Source organism: Protomyctophum parallelum (genome assembly GCF_964188405.1).
Source record: "Protomyctophum parallelum genome assembly, chromosome: 6".
Classification (NCBI taxonomy): domain Eukaryota; kingdom Metazoa; phylum Chordata; class Actinopteri; order Myctophiformes; family Myctophidae; genus Protomyctophum; species Protomyctophum parallelum.
Window position 1 is genome coordinate 48,015,517 of NC_139701.1, and position 20,054 is coordinate 48,035,570.

At 42.7% G+C, this 20,054-nt stretch overlaps 1 protein-coding gene across 1 annotated transcript; it reads left to right on the forward strand.

Moving 5' to 3' along the window:
• Positions 1-1,824: 1,824 nt before the first annotated feature.
• Positions 1,825-15,085, forward strand: cltrn (collectrin, amino acid transport regulator; the record flags this gene model as incomplete). The annotated part of the gene is made up of 6 exons (XM_083766811.1): positions 1,825-1,894; positions 7,059-7,120; positions 9,290-9,375; positions 11,072-11,188; positions 12,441-12,635; positions 14,962-15,085. 6 exons carry the CDS (start codon positions 1,825-1,827, stop codon positions 15,083-15,085), a joined length of 654 nt encoding a protein of 217 aa, XP_083622937.1.
• Positions 15,086-20,054: the final 4,969 nt, after the last annotated feature.

Sequence of the window (20,054 nt, forward strand, 5' to 3'; positions counted from 1 at the left end):
GGTACTTCAAAGCCCTAAACGAAGGTACTTCAAAGCCCTAAACGAAGGTACTTCGGGGGGTCACCGGAAATTCCAGACCCCCAGGAACGCGCCCAGGGTGCCAGCCCGGTTCTGGCGAGCCGCCCTTCGTCCGAAACGGTTGAGAAATGACAGAGTTACCCCAGTGGGGGTCACTGTACTGTACTGTACTGTACTGTACTGTACTGTACTGTACTGTACTGTACTGTACTGTACTGTACTGTACTGTACTGTACTGTACTGTACTGTACTGTACTGTACTGTACTGTCACACCCAAAATCATCATATATACAGTATTTGTGTGTGTTAGGCTGCGCAACAGTGCACTTGGTTGTGAAAACCAACCAACTATTTTCGTGGCCGTACAGACCCAGCCAGCCAGCCAGCCAGCCACCCACGGACACGCAAAGTTACTTAATGAAGTGGTTGCACCACTTATAAAAACTAACCACGGCAAGGGCCTTTTCACCAGGCCTTTGGACCCAAACGTATTGGTCACATCATGTGCCTTTTGATAACCCATTCTGACCTGAGATCAGATTCATACGAGGTTTCCGCCGGACACACACTGGTCTGATTAACCCATTCTGACCTGAGATCAGATTCTAAAAATGTCACAGTCGCTCTACGATTTTTCAAAAATAGCAGACCTACAAGCTCGTATCGCGCCACTCGGTGGCGCGATATGAGCTTGTAGATCTGCTATTTTTAAATAGCTAAAGCATAACATGATGCTGACACCAAAATGGGTGCCCGTCAGAATGGGTTAACTTTGCCAAGCTAAAAGCTATAAGACCAAATAAAGGCTTTTTTTTGTTTGAAATGACTAAATCTGCCTCTACCGATGATGTCAGGGGTAGGCAGCAATGGGACCATCTTTAGTGAGGAGCACAAAGGACAATATTATTATTATTATTATTATTAAAATAATATTGTACACGTGTCATCTTTAGTGAGGAGCAGTGCTACTGTACACGTGGCAGTAATGGTTTAAACACCTTCCTGCTCCTGTTCATAAAAAAAAGATTATGACTATGATTCAACGATTTTATGGGAGCAAAAGATCAGTCAGTTTCGCTATATAAGCACTTTTCTTCCATCCATCCGGTGTGTAAGTAAAAGTATCCTATACATAAAAGTATGTTTTAATAGTAGCCATATAAGTTGTGGTAGATGAATGAATTTTACTCCAGGCTCTCGGGGGGAGAATGCATGATTATTAATTATAGCCTACCACTTTAACTCTGGTCAAGAAGAAAAAGAATATGTTGTGAGCTTGTAGATCAGACATTTTTGAATAGCCGAAGTATACAAAGAGATCTTTGATATCAATCCTATCAAAGATCTATACCAAATATGTCGTTGTCGTCATCATCATCATCATGATTTAAATGAACAAAAATGTGTGTGTGTGTGTGTGTGTGTGTGCGCAAGTGCGTGCGTGCGTGCGTGCGTGCGTGCATACATTTCTTGTAACATGTCCAAAACAGTGTTGCCAGGTAGAAAGCAGTTAACCATATAAGAGGTGTTGTCTCGTAAAGACGGCGGTATAGGTAGGTGTGTAGTAGGTGTGTAGTAGGTGTGTAGTAGGTGTGTAGTAGGTGTGTAGTAGGTGTGTAGTAGGTGTGTAGTAGGTGTGTAGAAGGTGTGTGTTTGGATTAACCATTAAGCACGGCGCTGTGTGTTCATTCATTGCCAGGCAGCAGCTGACCCATGCTGTGCTGCTGGTCATTGTTTGACTGAAGCACTTGAGTGAAGTACATCGCACACGCTAGCTGCCACCCTGTTTTCTACTGGACTAAGTGATGTTGGAGAGACTGGCACTAGTGCTGCTCTGCCTGGCAGCTGCCCTGGCACAGCCACCCTGTGAGACGGGTAGGTAGCCCACGACATAACCCTCGGCCATGCTGATTAGTGTAAGGAAAGGAAAGGTGTACTATGTTTACCCAGGGTGACTGGACTAAGCATCAGCTACTTGTTTACAGCCAGGCCCTGCTTATTTCATAGAACGTTTCATGGTAGTGGTTCAATGCCTTGTCCAAGGGCACTTCAGCGGTGGTAATTTTTAACGCGTCGGACCGCTGATTCGAACTGGCGACCTTGCCGGTATCAAGACCGCTCCGCAATCCGTTCGGCCACCGCCGCCGCGTGTCTGCACGAGTAGCTTTTATTATGCTTTATAATGATATGCTGTACAGTGTGCCATTTGATTGAATGAATGCATTTTATTCATATAGCACCTTTCCAAGCATAATAGTTACAAAGTGCTTTACAGAGAGGTTATAATAAAACAGCAATCGTAAAGGACATCGAAACATTGTTTGAGCGGTGCAACCGCTCAAAGGAACGGCAATGTCCGTGTCCGCCTATGTGTTCGACTATGTATGCGTTAATGAGCACGAGTATGACTATTAGCACCAGTAGGGGCGCTGTTGTGCCAGAAACAGAGAGAGAGATAGTGCTGTACTGTTGCCTGCTAATGAGAGAGAGAGAGAGAGAGAGAGAGGAGGGGGGGGGGGCAGAAAGAGGGGAGTTGCAACACTCAGTTCACATTTTTTATTATTTGTAGACTATCGACTGTTGTTGAATGTTATCGTTGCTGTCAGGCAAGAATCAATCGCACCTCCATATTTCAACTTTATTTTTCTCTTCAATTTAATGCCTTACTTTGTGATACACTTCAGTCTCGCACAGTACAGTAGCAAATGTAGACGATCTACAAGCTTACATTATCTTTCTTAATGAACGTGGTTGTATGTCTGTTGGTTTTAATACATATTGAACCAATGGAAAGCATTGATTGACTAGTGCTGGTGTCTAAATGGATGGTTATTTATTTTTATCCTTTTCCTACTAAATTAACCCTTTTAACCTATTCTGAACGGGAACCCCTTTTGGTGTTAGCATCATGTTGTGCTTTAGCTATTGAAAAATAGCAGATCTACAAGCTCATAGCGCGCCACCGAGTGGCGCGCTACGAGCTTGTAGGTCTGCTATTTTTGAAAAATCGAAGAGTGACTGACATAGAAGACATTTTTTAGAATCTGATCTCAGGTCAGAATGAAAACTGTCAGGATGTAGAAGACATTTTTAGAATCTGATCTCAGGTCAGAATGGAAAACTAGTTAGGATGTAGAAGACATTTTTAGAATCTGATCTCAGGTCAGAATGGGTTAAATAGTTGACCGGGGTCCCCTGGAAGCCCAGAAAATAGCTGATCTACAAGCTCACACAACACAACACAACACAACACAACACAACACAACACACCACAACACAACACAACACACCACAACACAACACAACACAACACAACACAACACAACACAACACAACACAACACAACACAACACAACACAACACACCACAACACAACACAACACAACACAACACAACACAACACAACACACCACAACACAACACAACACACCACAACACAACACAACACAACACAACACAACACAACACAACACAACACAACACAACACAACACAACACAACACAACACAATTAACACACCACAACACAACACAACACAACACAACGCATCTCAAGGTGATGCTTTGCTATAGCTTTAATCATGTACAGTCAGTATATAGACCATAAAGTTTCGCGGAAGGTTCTATTGCGACTTCATGCCCAGAATAGGGAGGGACGATGGGGTCCATTTGGTTAAAGTTCTGTAGCAGTCTATAGTATAGTGTGTTCAGGAAGAAACAATATTAGTTAGATTAGTTACAGCCGGGTGCAAAACCCATTGTTGGATCATGTTTTAATCAATATACCGGAAACAAAAAGATTAACATGAAGATCTCCTACAGACAGACAGATAGGTGACACAAGACAATGACTCATCAATAACCCATGCTGACCTGAGATCAGATTCATACGAGGTTTCCACTGGACACACACACACTGGTCTGATTAACCCATTCTGACCTGAGATCAGATTAAAAAAGTCAGTCGTTCTTCGATTTTTCGAAAATAGCAGACCTATACAAGCTCGTAGCGCGCCACCGAGTGGCGCGCTACGAGCTTGTAGGTCTGCTATTTTTCAATAGCTAAAGCACGACATGATGTTAACACCAAAATGGGTTCCCGTTCAGAATGGGATAATGACTGCCTAGGGCAGTGGTTTTCAACCAATTTCATCATATTATGAAGGCCCATTTTGTATTTTGTATTTGAGCCGCGTACGGACCACCACTTGATGAGATTTAGAGCCTCGCAGACCCAAAACTAAAGACTGTGTCCACAATTCAATGCTTTATTGATGTTGTATACCATAGGAGAGATAAAGGCTCCTTTCGTGCACACACCCACGACTCACCAGACCTGGATACTGTTTAGCTTCAGTGTCGTCGGCCAAAGCTGTCGGTCGCACCGCAGCACGTCTACATACTGTAGGCGGTACGCTTCTTACATACTGTACGTACCTACATACAAATGAATACGAGACCTGTACAGTACAGTACAATCAATGGCACAAACGTCTGTGGACTGTGACAATAATATATTGATTGATTGATTGATTGAATACTTTATTGAAAATACATTTCAAAAGGATAAATTCACAAGAAAGCCGTCAGGCTTGTTTCCATTGTGGTCCTCTTGGGGAAAGGGGAAGTGGAGCATCAGACAACAACGGTACAATACCAGACAAAAACAGGAGGCAAAAAACAAACATAAAACAATAAAACAAAAAAAAACAGGACAAAATTCACATAAACTGACCAATAAAACTATTTTTTTTCCCCTTACTTTTATTAATGTTTTTTTCATTTGTGCCATTTATCTATTCTACACTATATTTACACTATGTTTTCGGCCAACCATCTTTTTAAAGTGGATTTAAAAATATCAAAGGAACTGGACACCTTGAAGGCTGGAAGGCAAGCCATTCCACTGAACTGCTGCCGAGTACAGGAATGATGTTTTTCCCATATTGTTATGAAAAGGGCAGGGTTTAAAATCAGTAGGGCTCCCTCTGGTGTAGGGTCATTCAGGGTCATATACTCATTGAAAACACACCCTGTGAAATATTGAACCGATTAAAAAAACTGTCTGGGATTCACACAGAGTAGACGTTAAAAAGGAATGACCCTAGTCTGTGTTTAAAAGTGAAATGTCCCTTTAAGTGCAGACAGTGGATTCCATTGGAGTTTATGATTAATCAAAACAAAGAAGTGTTAAAGAGCTGTCAGCAGTAAACACAACCAGGAACTCCCCCTCTATCAAAAACTAATCTAATCTTACAAAACAAATTAAGTTTAACAGTCTGACTTATAGTTTGTATAATGCACTTGCAGTGTAGGCTAATCCTTAAGAGGTCTGTGTCAGTGGTGGACGGGTTTCTGAACTGCCCACAGCACTCCTATGAGACACAGACTGGTTTCTGAACTGCCCACAGCACTCCTATGAGACACAGACTGGTTTCTGAACTGCCCACAGCCCTCCTATGAGACACAGACTGGTTTCTGAACTGCCCACAGCCCTCCTATGAGACACAGACTGGTTTCTGAACTGCCCACAGCCCTCCTACGAGACACAGACTGGTTTCTGAACTGCCCACAGCCCTCCTATGAGACACAGACTGGTTTCTGAACTGCCCACAGCCCTCCTATGAGACACAGACTGGTTTCTGAACTGCCCACAGCCCTCCTACGAGACACAGACTGGTTTCTGAACTGCCCACAGCCCTCCTATGAGACACAGACTGGTTTCTGAACTGCCCACAGCCCTCCTATGAGACACAGACTGGTTTCTGAACTGCCCACAGCCCTCCTATGAGACACAGACTGGTTTCTGAACTGCCCACAGCCCTCCTACGAGACACAGACTGGTTTCTGAACTGCCCACAGCCCTCCTATGAGACACAGACTGGTTTCTGAACTGCCCACAGCCCTCATATGAGACACAGACTGGTTTCTGAACTGCCCACAGCCCTCCTATGAGACACAGACTGGTTTCTGAACTGCCCACAGCCCTCCTATGAGACACAGACTGGTTTCTGAACTGCCCACAGCCCTCCTATGAGACACAGACTGGTTTCTGAACTGCCCACAGCCCTCCTATGAGACACAGACTGGTTTCTGAACTGCCCACAGCCCTCCTATGAGACACAGACTGGTTTATGAACTGCCCACAGCCCTCCTATGAGACACAGACTGGTTTCTGAACTGCCCACAGCCCTCCCATGGGGCTGTCGCTTCTCATCCGCTCTCTAGATATAGCAGTATAAGACGAGGTCGCGTGCACGCAACCGCCTGGGTGACAGCAGACTGCTGGGCGAGCGCTGGCGCTTTGGCATGGGGGGTCAGATCAACATATGGAATGAATTCTGTACTGGCCCGTCTAGAGTTTAAATGGACAGGTATCAGTCAACAGGCCCGTCTAGAGTTTAAATGGACAGGTATCAGTCAACAGGCCCGTCTAGAGTTTAAATGGACAGGTATCAGTCAACAGGCCCGTCTAGAGTTTAAATGGACAGGTATCAGTCAACAGGCCCGTCTAGAGTTTAAATGGACAGGTATCAGTCAACAGGCCCGTATCAGTCAAAAGGGAGACATCGAAGAGGACGGATGGATGACATCAGGGATCTCCATATAAGGTCACGTGTTGTCACGTGGGGGTGACACTCTAACTAACTCACTAATGTTTTCGCATTGAAGACCCATGCATGTCTAAGCTGTGTTGTTTTAACCCATTGAAGACCCGTGCATGTCTAAGCTGTGTTGTTTTAACCCATTGAAGACCCGTGCATGTCTAAGCTGTGTTGTTTTAACCCATTGAAGACCCGTGCATGTCTAAGCTGTGTTGTTTTAACCCATTGAAGACCCGTGCATGTCTAAGCTGTGTTGTTTTAACCCATTGAAGACCCGTGCATGTCTAAGCTGTGTTGTTTTAACCCATTGAAGACCCGTGCATGTCTAAGCTGTGTTGTTTTAACCCATTGAAGACCCGTGCATGTCTAAGCTGTGTTGTTTTAACCCATTGAAGACCCGTCCGTGCATGTCTAAGCTGTGTTGTTTTTCTGCAGGGACTGCGTCACGTGGATATGAAGTCCGACTCAGCATCAAAACGGCTCTGGGAGACAAAGCTGTATGTGTGTTTTATTTTCTATAATCAAATTACAATTCACGGTTTCATCTCAAATGCTTGCTTTGTATCCATCCAATGTATAGTCACTCACTATAGTCATTAGTATATAGTGACCCGTAGAATATGCCTTTGTAAAGATTAAAAGTACACATGATTTGACAGTATAAGTGCGAGTACATATTTGAGAGGGCAAAGGTCTAAAGCTGGTGATTGTGCAACCTTGGATGTCTTTCCTCAAACGCTGAGCACACACACACTCACTTTGTTTTATGTGTAACAATATAGTACACACTAACATTGTGTCCCAGTGTTTAGACGTCGTTTTAGTCTTTTGAATACTACATTTCCATTTAGTTTTTGTAATATTTTAGTCATCTGAAATGTTTTAGTGTTAGACTAGTTTTGGTCGACTAAATACCATAAGATTTCAGTCGACTAAAATGTGACCTGGAAGACGTTGTGAGCTTGTAGATCGAGTTGTAGAGTCCAAAAGCCCAGCGCAACCAAACATGAAATGACTTGTCATTTAGTTCTACTGGATCTCTTGTCCACTAGTCCCTCCCTAACATTTTAGTCTAGTTTTTGTTTGTTGACGAAATGGTCAATATATTTAGTCTCATATAGTTCAAGTCATTGTAGCTTGTTTTGTAGTTTTTATATAGTTTTGTCAGTGACAAAAGGTAGCTGACAAACATTTTCCATCATAGTTTTAGTCAAAGAAATGTTATGTGTACCACGTAGTAGGCTATATACTAGCAAGTTGTTTTATAGTAGCCTAGTCAGTAACATTGTGTTTTATGTTCCACAGTAGATATTAACATACTGTGTTGTTTTATATACCACAGTAGTACACACTAACACACTGTGTTGTTTTATATACCACAGTAGTACACACTAACACACTGTGTTGTTTTATATACCACAGTAGTACACACTAACACACTGTGTTGTTTTATATACCACAGTAGTACACACTAACACACTGTGTTGTTTTATATACCACAGTAGTACACACTAACATACTGTGTTGTTTTATATACCACAGTAGTACACACTAACATACTGTGTTGTTTTATATACCACAGTAGTACACACTAACACACTGTGTTGTTTTATATACCACAGTAGTACACACTAACACACTGTGTTGTTTTATATACCACAGTAGTACACACTAACATACTGTGTTGTTTTATATACCACAGTAGTACACACTAACATACTGTGTTGTTTTATATACCACAGTAGTACACACTAACACACTATGTTGTTTTATATACCACAGTAGTACACACTAACACACTGTGTTGTTTTATATACCACAGTAGTACACACTAACACACTGTGTTGTTTTATATACCACAGTAGTACACACTAACACACTGTGTTGTTTTATATACCACAGTAGTACACACTAACACACTGTGTTGTTTTATATACCACAGTAGTACACACTAACACACTGTGTTGTTTTATATACCACAGTAGTACACACTAACACACTGTGTTGTTTTATATACCACAGTAGTACACACTAACATACTGTGTTGTTTTATATACCACAGTAGTACACACTAACACACTGTGTTGTTTTATATACCACAGTAGTACACACTAACACACTGTGTTGTTTTATATACCACAGTAGTACACACTAACATACTGTGTTGTTTTATATACCACAGTAGTACACACTAACATACTGTGTTGTTTTATATACCACAGTAGTACACACTAACATACTGTGTTGTTTTATATACCACAGTAGTACACACTAACACACTGTGTTGTTTTATATACCACAGTAGTACACACTAACATACTGTGTTGTTTTATATACCACAGTAGTACACACTAACATACTGTGTTGTTTTATATACCACAGTAGTACACACTAACATACTGTGTTGTTTCATACGTACCACAGTATAGTACACATTAACTGTTGCTGTATTCCTACCTCAGTACACATTAACTGTTGCTGTATTCCTACCTCAGTACACACTAACTGTTGCTGTATTCCTACCTCAGTACACACTAACTGTTGCTGTATTCCTACCTCAATACACATTAACTGTTGCTGTATTCCTACCTCAGTACACACTAACTGTTGCTGTATTCCTACCTCAGTACACACTAACATACTGTGTTGTTGTATTCCTACCTCAGTACACATGGAATGACAACGAGATGTTCCTGTTTCGCGCCACCCTGGCGTTCTCCATGAGGACCTACTACAACTCTGACCAATACAAGTAAGAGCTGTATTTCATTCACACTGCATTACTATATAGGCCTGTTTATAATGCATAATACTCTGCTCATATATAACACTTAGTATGAAGTCCATGTATATAATGCATCGTAAATATAGGCCTGTTTATAATGCATAATACTCTGCTCATAACACAACATCATTTGTAATAATCATAACACATTAAAAAGCATTTTATAATGACTTAATAATACTTCATAATTACTGGATGCTCACAGTCATTTTTTTTTAAACTTTCTTCTGCTATGTGTCCAGGATCATAATCTATAATAATTCTCAAAGTTGTTAAACATTAGGATTTTATAATGATCCATTGGGCGCTTCGAAAAAGAAAACGTTAAAAAGTTGATGTACAAGCTCACAACTTGTACATCTGCTATATCTTATCACTATTCTCAACCTCACTGTTCCCCCAGCTCGTTTGTCCACCATGGGGGGTAGAGCTTTCAGCCGCGCTGCCCCTCGCCTCTGGAACAGCCTTCCCCCCGACATCCGAAACATGGACTCACTCCCCACCTTCAAATCCCACCTCAAAACTCACCTTTTCAGACAAGCCTACTCCCACCTTGAGTAGAAGTCTGCTGCAGGCCTTTTGTGTGTATTTTAAACTTGCTGTATTTTTAAACTTGCTTTATTGTTTTGTATTTTTCTGTTTTGTTAGGCGACCTTGAGTGACCTGAAAGGCGCCATATAAATAAAATGTATTATTATTATTATTATTCTTCAACTTGTACATCTGCTATATCTTATCACTATTCTTGAAAATCAATGTTATCAATTTAGTTTCTTATAATGGACTAAATTGATTAGTGTAGTGTTCTGATTGGTTAGCAGTGTGTTCCGCATGCTGGTATGAGTTTAACGTACTGCATTGTGATTGGTCGTCAGTGTCTCCAGTGTTTAACGTACTGCATTGTGATTGGTCGTCAGTGTCTCCAGTGTTTAACGTAAACTGTATTGTGATTGGCCGTCAGTGTGTCCAGTGTTTAAGGTAAACTGTATTGTGATTGGCCGTCAGTGTGTCCAGTGTTTAACGTATACTGCATTGTGATTGGCCCTCAGTGTGTCCAGTGTTTAACGTATACTGCATTGTGATTGGCCGTCAGTGTGTCCAGTATTTAACGTACTGCATTGTGATTGGCCGTCAGTGTGTCCAGTGTTTAACGTAAACTGTATTGTGATTGGCCGTCAGTGTGTCCAGTGTTTAACGTATACTGCATTGTGATTGGCCCTCAGTGTGTCCAGTGTTTAACGTATACTGCATTGTGATTGGCCGTCAGTGTGTCCAGTGTTTAACGTATACTGCATTGTGATTGGCCGTCAGTGTGTCCAGTGTTTAACGTATACTGCATTGTGATTGGCCGTCAGTGTGTCCAGTGTTTAACGTATACTGCATTGTGATTGGCCGTCAGTGTGTCCAGTGTTTAACGTATACTGCATTGTGATTGGTCGTCAGTGTGTCCAGTGTTTAACGTATACTGCATTGTGATTGGCCCTCAGTGTGTCCAGTGTTTAACGTATACTGCATTGTGATTGGCCGTCAGTGTGTCCAGTGTTTAACGTATACTGCATTGTGATTGGCCGTCAGTGTGTCCAGTGTTTAACGTATACTGCATTGTGATTGGCCCTCAGTGTGTCCAGTGTTTAACGTATACTGCATTGTGATTGGCCCTCAGTGTGTCCAGCGTGCTGGTGTGCGGGGAGACGCCCCGCGTGTCCTTCTGGTTCGTGGTGGTGTCACATGACCACCCGACACAGGCGGTCGACAAGAGGGATGTGGAGAGAGCTGTGAGGTGAAGATACACACAACACTACACGACACGTGCACAGGCACGCACGCACGCACGCACGCACGCACGCACGCACGCACTCATTCATATCATCATCATACTATAATCATATCATACCATCATATCATATCATCATACTATAATTCAGTCAATGTCTGTCTGAATGTGTGTGTGTGTCTGTGTGTGTGTCTGAAACACCGCCGTATCTCCTCACCGCCTGCACCAATCACTCCCACTTTTCACACAGGCATTGACCATATGAATGTGGAGGTCTTAACGAAGCCCTTTTTCCAATCTAACAAATTATAAATGAATAATGAATTTATTAGTGAATTAAAAATGAGTATCTCACAACGGGTAAGGGCTAGTAGTAACAAGTAGGTCTACAACCACCTCTTCCTCTGCACACACCTCTCATGGATTGGTTGTTTGTTAGAATCATCGTAAGATGGATCCCACTAAACTAAAGCATGATTTATGCTTTTGTCGTAGGATGATGTCTCACACTGAAAATAGCAAATATGCAAGCTTACAACACGTCGCATTGCATTGTGAGCTTGTGGGTCAGCTGTTTCCAGCTCTAATACCCCCCCCCCCCTGCTGTCATTCAGATTGCTGATGCTGTGGATATTCTGGGAAATAAGAACTGGAGTCTTTTTCTTTGTGTTTCCCCCTCGGAGACTTGTTTGGCCTTTGGACTCTGATTATGCATTTAGCCGTTACTGTGCTGCATAATGCACTGTACTTATGACTCACGCAACCAATAGTATGTCATAATGAAACTGTACTTATAACTCAGGCAACCAATAGTATGTCATAATGAAACTGTACTTATAACTCAGGCAACCAATAGCCATGAAGGAAGATGTATAAAAATAGGATGTCTTGTTTAGAAAGGCACACGCGCTCACGCACGCACGCAGGCACACACACACGCACGCACACAGTGATTCAATGGATTTATAGGTGGATGGTTTTTGACGGTGTGTGTGTAAGGAGTCCGACTCAGCTGTTTAAAGGCGGGAACCCCTTTTGGTGTTATAGCATTATGTTATGCTTTAACTATTTAAAAATAGCAGATCTACAAGCTCATAGCAGTCAGACTGCTATTTTTTTTGAAAAATCGAAGAACGACCGACATAGAAACATGGCTTTTTCAGGAAAACTGTCAGGATGTATAGAAGAGATTTTTAGAATCTGATCTCAGGTCAGAACGGGTTAATGAATGTGCCCCCCACCCCCCCGCCCCATGCAGGATGTCGAGGCACCGCATCAACAGTGCCTTCCTGCTGAGCGACCGGACCCTGGAGTTCCTGGGCATCCCCCCCACGCTGGCGGCCCCCGTGGTCCCCGAGACCCCCCCCTGGCTCATCGTGTTCGGGGTGGTCATCGGCCTGGTGGGCGCCGGCATCGTTCTCCTGCTGCTGTCCTCCGTGATCCAGAGGAGACGGTGAGGACCCCCCAAAATGATCATATTTGAACTGGGGACCCCCCCCCAAAATAATCTTATTTGAACTGGGGACCCCCCCCAAAATAATCATATTTGAACTGGGGACCTCCCCCCCAAAATGATCATATTTGAACTGGGGACCCCCCCCCCAAAATAATCTTATTTGAACTGGGGACCCCCCCCAAAATAATCATATTTGAACTGGGGACCCCCCCCCCCCCCAAAATAATCATATTTGAACTGGGGACCCCCCCCCCCCCCCCCCCAAATAATCATATTTGAACTGGGGACCCCCCCAAAATAATCATATTTGAACTGGGGACCCCCCCCCCCCCAAAATAATCATATTTGAACTGGGGACCCCCCCAAAATAATCATATTTGAACTGGGGACCCCCCCAAAATAATCATATTTGAACTAGGGACCCCCCAAAATAATCATGTTTGAACTGGGGACCCCCCCAAAATAATCAAATTTGAACTGGGGATACCCCCAAAATAATCTTATTTGAACTGGGGACCCCCCCCAAAATAATCATATTTGAACTGGGGACCCCCCCAAAATAATCATATTTGAACTGGGGACCCCCCCAAAATAATCATATTTGAACTGGGGACCCCCCAAAATAATCATATTTGAACTGGGGACCCCCCCCAAAATAATCATATTTGAACTGGGGACCCCCCCCAAAATAATCATATTTCAACTGGGGACCCCCCAAAATAATCAAATTTGAACTGGGGATACCCCCAAAATAATCATATTTGAACTGGGGACCCCCCAAAATAATCATATTTGAACTGGGGACCCCCCAAAATAATCATATTTCAACTGGGGACCCCCCCAAAATAATCATAATTTCAACTGGGGACCCCCCCAAAATAATCATATTTGAACTGGGGACCACCCAAAGTAATCAAATTTTAACTGGGGACCCCCCAAAATAATGAAATATGTGTGGCTCAGTGGGAGGGGCTCAGTGGGAGGGGCTCAGAGGGAGGGGCTCAGTGGGAGGGGCTCAGTGGCTGAAATAGCTCAAAAACTAAAATCCATAGACTTGGCTGCCACGTAATTTCTGAAAGCCTCAAAAACGCCATATTATACATATTATATTATACATATTATATTATACATGAATGCAATGTCCATTCAACCTCAGATATTCAGACCGCTGCCATCTTGCCAGCAAGGTGCCAACAAGGTGCTAAGGTGCAACTTCCCATAGAATATATCTGATTGTATTAAACAACATCAAACTCACCAACATTGCAGCTGTGCAAAAAGCTCATATTATCTTCTTTCTATCTGCAATGTGTTTGTTTCAGAAAAATCCACCGCAGACTTGTTATGAGCTACTTTTGTTTTCTATAAGTATTGGAGTTTGGGAAGCACTCGTTTTTAGTAAAGCGACCTCCTGCTGCCCCCTGCATTATGTGCAAATTCAAAACAGGAGGTACGCAGGGCTGTTGACTTGAGTGATATCCAACGCGCACTCTGACACTTTGGAAAAAGAATAACCTGCACAGAATTTCTTGATAGGAAGTAGCTGTCTTTGGTGGATTTTTATGAAACAAAAACTTTACACATTGAAAGAGGATAATTCAAGCTTTCCGATACAGCTGCAATGTTGGTGAGTTTGGCGACGTTTAATACAATTAGATAGGACTTTTCTGTGTGGATGAATGGGCTGCCTACATGGGAAGTTGGCCTTGTGATTAGTGACCCTGGCTGACGGCCGTATGGTGTGTGTGTCCCAAGGTTATAATAGTTAACTAAAACTAACTAAAAAACGAAAACTAGAATTAAAAAAACATTTTAGTTAACTGAAACTAATAAAAACTAAAAATGAATTAAAAAACGATAACTAAACTGAAACTGTATTGTTGTGTCCTCAAAACTAACTGAAATTATAGACAAAATACGCTTAGTTTTAGTTTTTATCAATATGTATATGCCTTTCGGATATTTATATTATAATCCTTTTAAATTCATTAGATTAATTTCCTCATTTCTCCAACAAGTTTTACGACAGTTTTCAGCACCGTACGGCAGCATGTAGCCACTCTAAACCAAAGTACGAAAAAAACTAAAACTAAACTAAAACTAAACTAAAACTAAACTAAAACTAAACTAAAACTAAACTAAAACTAAACTAAAACTAAGCATTTTCACCAAAATAAAAACTAAATAAAAACTAGCAAACCCGCTCTAAAAACTAACTAAAACTAACTGAATTAGAAAAAAATATGTCAAAGCTAACTAAAACTAAACTATAATGAAAAAAACAAAACTATTATAACCACTGTTGTGTCCAACCCTCCTCTAGGAAGAAGAAGGGACCGCCAGAGGATGGAGAGGATGAGGTGGTGGAGAACGGCATCGCTCAGGAGAGCTTAGACGGCGTTCGCAACAGAGCGTTCACAGACGACGAACGCTTCACAGCGATGTAATAACGTTCTTCCTTAAAGCAGGAAGACATGTTGAAATCACTCCACATGAACCCCTTTTCCACCGCTTTGTAGCCAATAGAGCGTATGCGTGTGACATCATCATCAAACCAGGAAGGAACGCATACTGGGCTGTATTCTGCGTGTCTTAAGTACCAGGTCTTATTCCCTAACTTGAGTAAACTAAAGACCTGGAGGCGTGGTCAATGCTCTTTGGCCACTCAGAATAGCCAAATGGCATTGACCACGCCTCCAGGTCTTTAGTTTACTCAAGTTAGGGAATAAGACCTGGTACTTAAGACACGCAAAATACAGCCCAGTTGAGTGCCAACTAATTACTTTCTGGCCTTGACAGCTCATACATCCGAACAGAAAAGTCCAATATGATTGCATTCAACGATGTTAAATTACATTAAACTCACTTTGCCACTCACTTTGCCACTCGATTTGCCATTCACTTTATGCATACAGTGCATCCAGGGAAGCACAAAGACAGTATCGTTACTGCAAACCCATTGTGTGTTATGAATTTGACAAGAGTTTGCGTTTGATATGTTGTAACAAATGTACAGAGATTTTCGGATATGATTTTTTGTTTCATGTCTTGCACAAAGAAATACACTATTATACTGTGTTTCATGATGAAAAGCCAACATCATCATTAAACTGTGTTTCATGATGAAAAGCCAACATTATCATTAACCACCAATCCTACTTGACCGCAGCGGTCCCCAGGGCTTTATACTATAGGGATACTCCTTTTCCCTCCTCTACACCAACATTTCTTCACCGAAAATAGCCGATCTACAAGTTGTAGATCGGATTCTTTTACCCAAAGGTTGCCCCCCCCCCCCCCCATAGAATAGGGTCTCTATAGGGCAGTGGTTCCCAAAACTTCTTCATGTGAAGGACCTCTAGCAGTGATTCTCAAGAATTATAGTCTACGCCTCTACGGACCCCCCATTTAATGGCATTTCTAATCGCTGGGATCGCATTATTTATATTGTAGAATCAATGTTAATTTAACTCTGAGGGCTGTATTTAGCGTGTCTTAAGTACCAGGTCTTATTCCCTAACTTGAGTAAACTAAAGACCTGGAGGCGTGATCAATGCTCTTTGGCCACTCAGAATAGCCAAATGGCATTGACCACGCCTCCAGGTCTTTAGTTTACTCAAGTTAGGGAATAAGACCTGGTACTTAAGACACGCTAAATACAGCCCTGAGAGTGTAGAAATGGAACCAAATGGACCCGTTTGTATATACCCTCAGTTACAGACCCATAAGAGTCCAAACTATCATTTACCTGGGGACCCCCGGGAACTCCCTCAAGGACCCCTGGGGGTCTGCGGACCCCACTTTGGGGACCCCCTGCTCTATAGGGTTCATGTGGTGGAAAGTCTTGACCGATATATATATTCCCATGCATTGAAGGACGCTGTAATGACTGTAGCTTTAATAATAAATGAAAGACAAATCCATGCGTTGATGTTGTGTTGTCTATGATGTACAGTCTATACAGTATGTGTAGGCCCAAAAGGTATAGATCGTGATCACAAAGGCTGTGCAGGTTTAGATCACGTGACTATAATAATATAATCTATCACTTGAATTAAGGTGACTTGATTGATGGATATCAAAAAGGTCCTGTCAGCTCAAACCCACAATGTGATACTTTGTTTTCAAGAGTGTTGTAGCATAACATTAAGTTATTATTTTCTCTTAATTTTTTTATCCCACGATTTTGTAACCCAGTTTTCTTTTCACCCAGTGCCAATTATCTAATGTAATCCTGGGCGCTACACTTCCTCTGCCAACCTGGGGGGGGCAGCGGACTGACCTCATGCCTCCTTCTATGCATGAGGAGTCCAAGCTGCTTAACATTAAGTTATTATAAGAAAACCTAACAACTCCATTTCCTCCCTCTATTTCCCGTTCCAAGTGTGTCTTAATGTCACTTTAAACATTTCCCAGCAATGGGATACTAATTATTTTGGTCAGTAGATCTTATTGAAGTGCTCACCTACTACTCCAGTCTCCAGCTAAATGCCTGTTCAGGTCTCTGCTTGCAACGGCGCAAGCAACAACTGCAAGCAGGGTGTCTCGCTGCCATCTAGTGGCGAAGAAGTGGACTTTCATGTTAAAACGATTTACCGTAAGCTCTATATCCTATGATACTAATCATTGCTATACTGTAACCTCACTATTAGGCGTTACTGCAGGTTGCCGACAGCCAGGATTGAAGTTACGACATGTGCTGCAAGAACATGCTGTCCAAAAGTGTCCAGTCAGTTGAAGAAGTATATTTATTGACTGCCAAAGCCCATACTTTTACATAATAAAAAAGTCAGAAGAATATATACCAGTAGACATGAGTCCTCCAAACACAGTCTAAAAACGGTTTGCCTCTCTGCATGTCAGCAACACCTGCACCTGATTAGGGCCAGGGTTAAATACCCCTCCCTGTAACCATGGCAACCGAGGCCTTGATTGACAAATTGACAATGCCGAATAGATACATGGCTCAAATGGCTCTTAAAGCTACATGGTGTTTTTCAGTAACACTGAATAGATACCAGTGTTGTTTTCGTCTACTAAAACTAAGACGAAAAAATGTTCGTCGACTACCTATTTTCACTGACAAAAACGAATGGAAACTAAATGAAAACTAAGCTACAATGACTAAAACTAAGACTAAATATACTGACAATTTCGTCGACAAATAAAAACTAGACTCAAATGTTAGGAAGGAACTAGTGGACAAGAGTTCCAGTATAAGTCATTTTACACTTGCGACGCGTTGTGAGCTTGTAGATCAGCTATTTCCAGCAAGTGTAAAAACACTCATTATGACGGAATCAAGACCCGCCAAAATACATTTTAATCGACTAAATCAACTGTGCATTTAGTCGACTAAATTCTTATGACATTTAGTCGACTAAAACTAGTTACTAGACTAACACTAAGACATTCCAGGTGACTAAAATGTGACTAAAACGAAATGACGTTTCAGTCCAAAGACTATGACTAAACTAAAATAGAAATTTGCTGCCAAAAACAACACTGTAACAGGACGGTCTCCCTGTGTCTCTGCAGCTCTTTAATAAAAAAGGAAATACATTTTCAAGCTGCGGGTTACAAATATCATCCAATCAGGACGGAAGAAGAAACCCATTATCAAATTAAATGTATATAGCTATAGTCACTTCCAATATAGGCCTACCACTAGTTTACCCATGATCCTGTATTACAAGATTTTAACACAATACTTCCGCCCCTGACGTCACAGCCTTGAGTATGAGAACTGTTGGGGGCGTGTCAGATTTATAACCGTTCAAACACCATGCTGCCAAAATGAATGAAAGATTATTAATCGTTTATGAGAATGCTACAGTAAATTATAACATAATTCTGTGTTTTCACATTATAGTCAAATTCATTATAGGCAAGTATCTGTTGAGCTCTGCCTTCAACCCATTCTGACCGGGCACCCATTTTGGTGTTGGCATCATGTTATGCTTTAACTATTGAAAAATAGCAGATCTACAAGCTCATATCGCGCCACCGAGTGGCGCGATACGAGCTTGTAGGTCTGCTATTTTTGAAAAATCGAAGAACGACTGACATTTTTAGAATCTGATCTCAGGTCAGAATGGGTTCATCAGACCAGTGTGTGTCCGGCGGAAACCTCGTATGAATCTGATCTCAGGTCAGAATGGGTCAATGCTGCATGGAAAACACAAGCTGGTCGCAGAGGTCAATGATACGTTGGGAATGACAAACAACAAGGCCTTCAGTCCAGGTGGTACACTCAGAAAGTTCACACGCACACATATACACACACAGACACACACGCGCGCACACACACACACACACACACACACACACACACACACACACACACACACGCACACACACTCACGCTCTCTCTCTCTCGCACGCACATCGCATGCAGTCTCTCTCTCAGCTCTCTCTATCTCTCACTCTCTTTCTCTCTCACACAAGCTGTCGCTCGCAGACGCATGCAGTCTCTCCAAACACACACACACACACACACACACACACACACACACACACACACACACACACACACACACACACACACACACACACACACACACACACACACACACACACACACACACACACACACACACACTCTCTCTCTCTCTCTCAGCCTCTTGTTCAGCATGTTAACCAAACCAGCTAGAAATATAGGCTACAATAGCAGCCTAAATGTAAATGCTACTGGGCCAAAATGCTACTGGGCACTCCTGCTTCAGACGCTGGACATTTCTGTTAGGTATTCCATAAGTGTTGGCAAACAACAGAAACAACAGTAACACCCCCCCATCTGAATAAAAACAGCTCACAGAATGAGGGGAGGAGGAGGGGGGGGGGGGGGATGGGCCACTGGTTAATATTACAGAATATAACAGAATGAGGGGAGGAGGAGGGGGGGGGGTGGGCCACTGGTTAATATTACAGAATATAACAGAATGAGGGGAGGAGGAGGGGGGGGGGGGATGGGCCACTGGTTAATATTACAGAATATAACAGAATGAGGGGAGGAGGAGGGGGGGGGGGGTGGGCCACTGGTTAATATTACAGAATATAACAGAATGAGGGGAGGAGGAGGGGGGGGGATGGGCCACTGGTTAATATTACAGAATATAACAGAATGAGGGGAGGAGGCGCAGGATGGGCCACTGGTTAATATTACGCCTTCGGCCTGGTGGAGACAACAACATGCTATAATTCATGGTTTCGGAAGACAGACTATAGTCTGTGTCACGCCAGTGTCCCCCCCCCCCCAGTGCCTCCCCAGTGCCCCCTCCCCAGTGTCCCCCCAGTGCCTCCCCAGTGCCCCCTCCCCAGTGTCCCCCCAGTGCCTCCCCAGTGCCCCCCACCCGCCAGTGTCCCCCCAGTGCCTCCCCAGTGTCCCCCCAGTGCCTCCCCAGTGCCCCCCCCCCC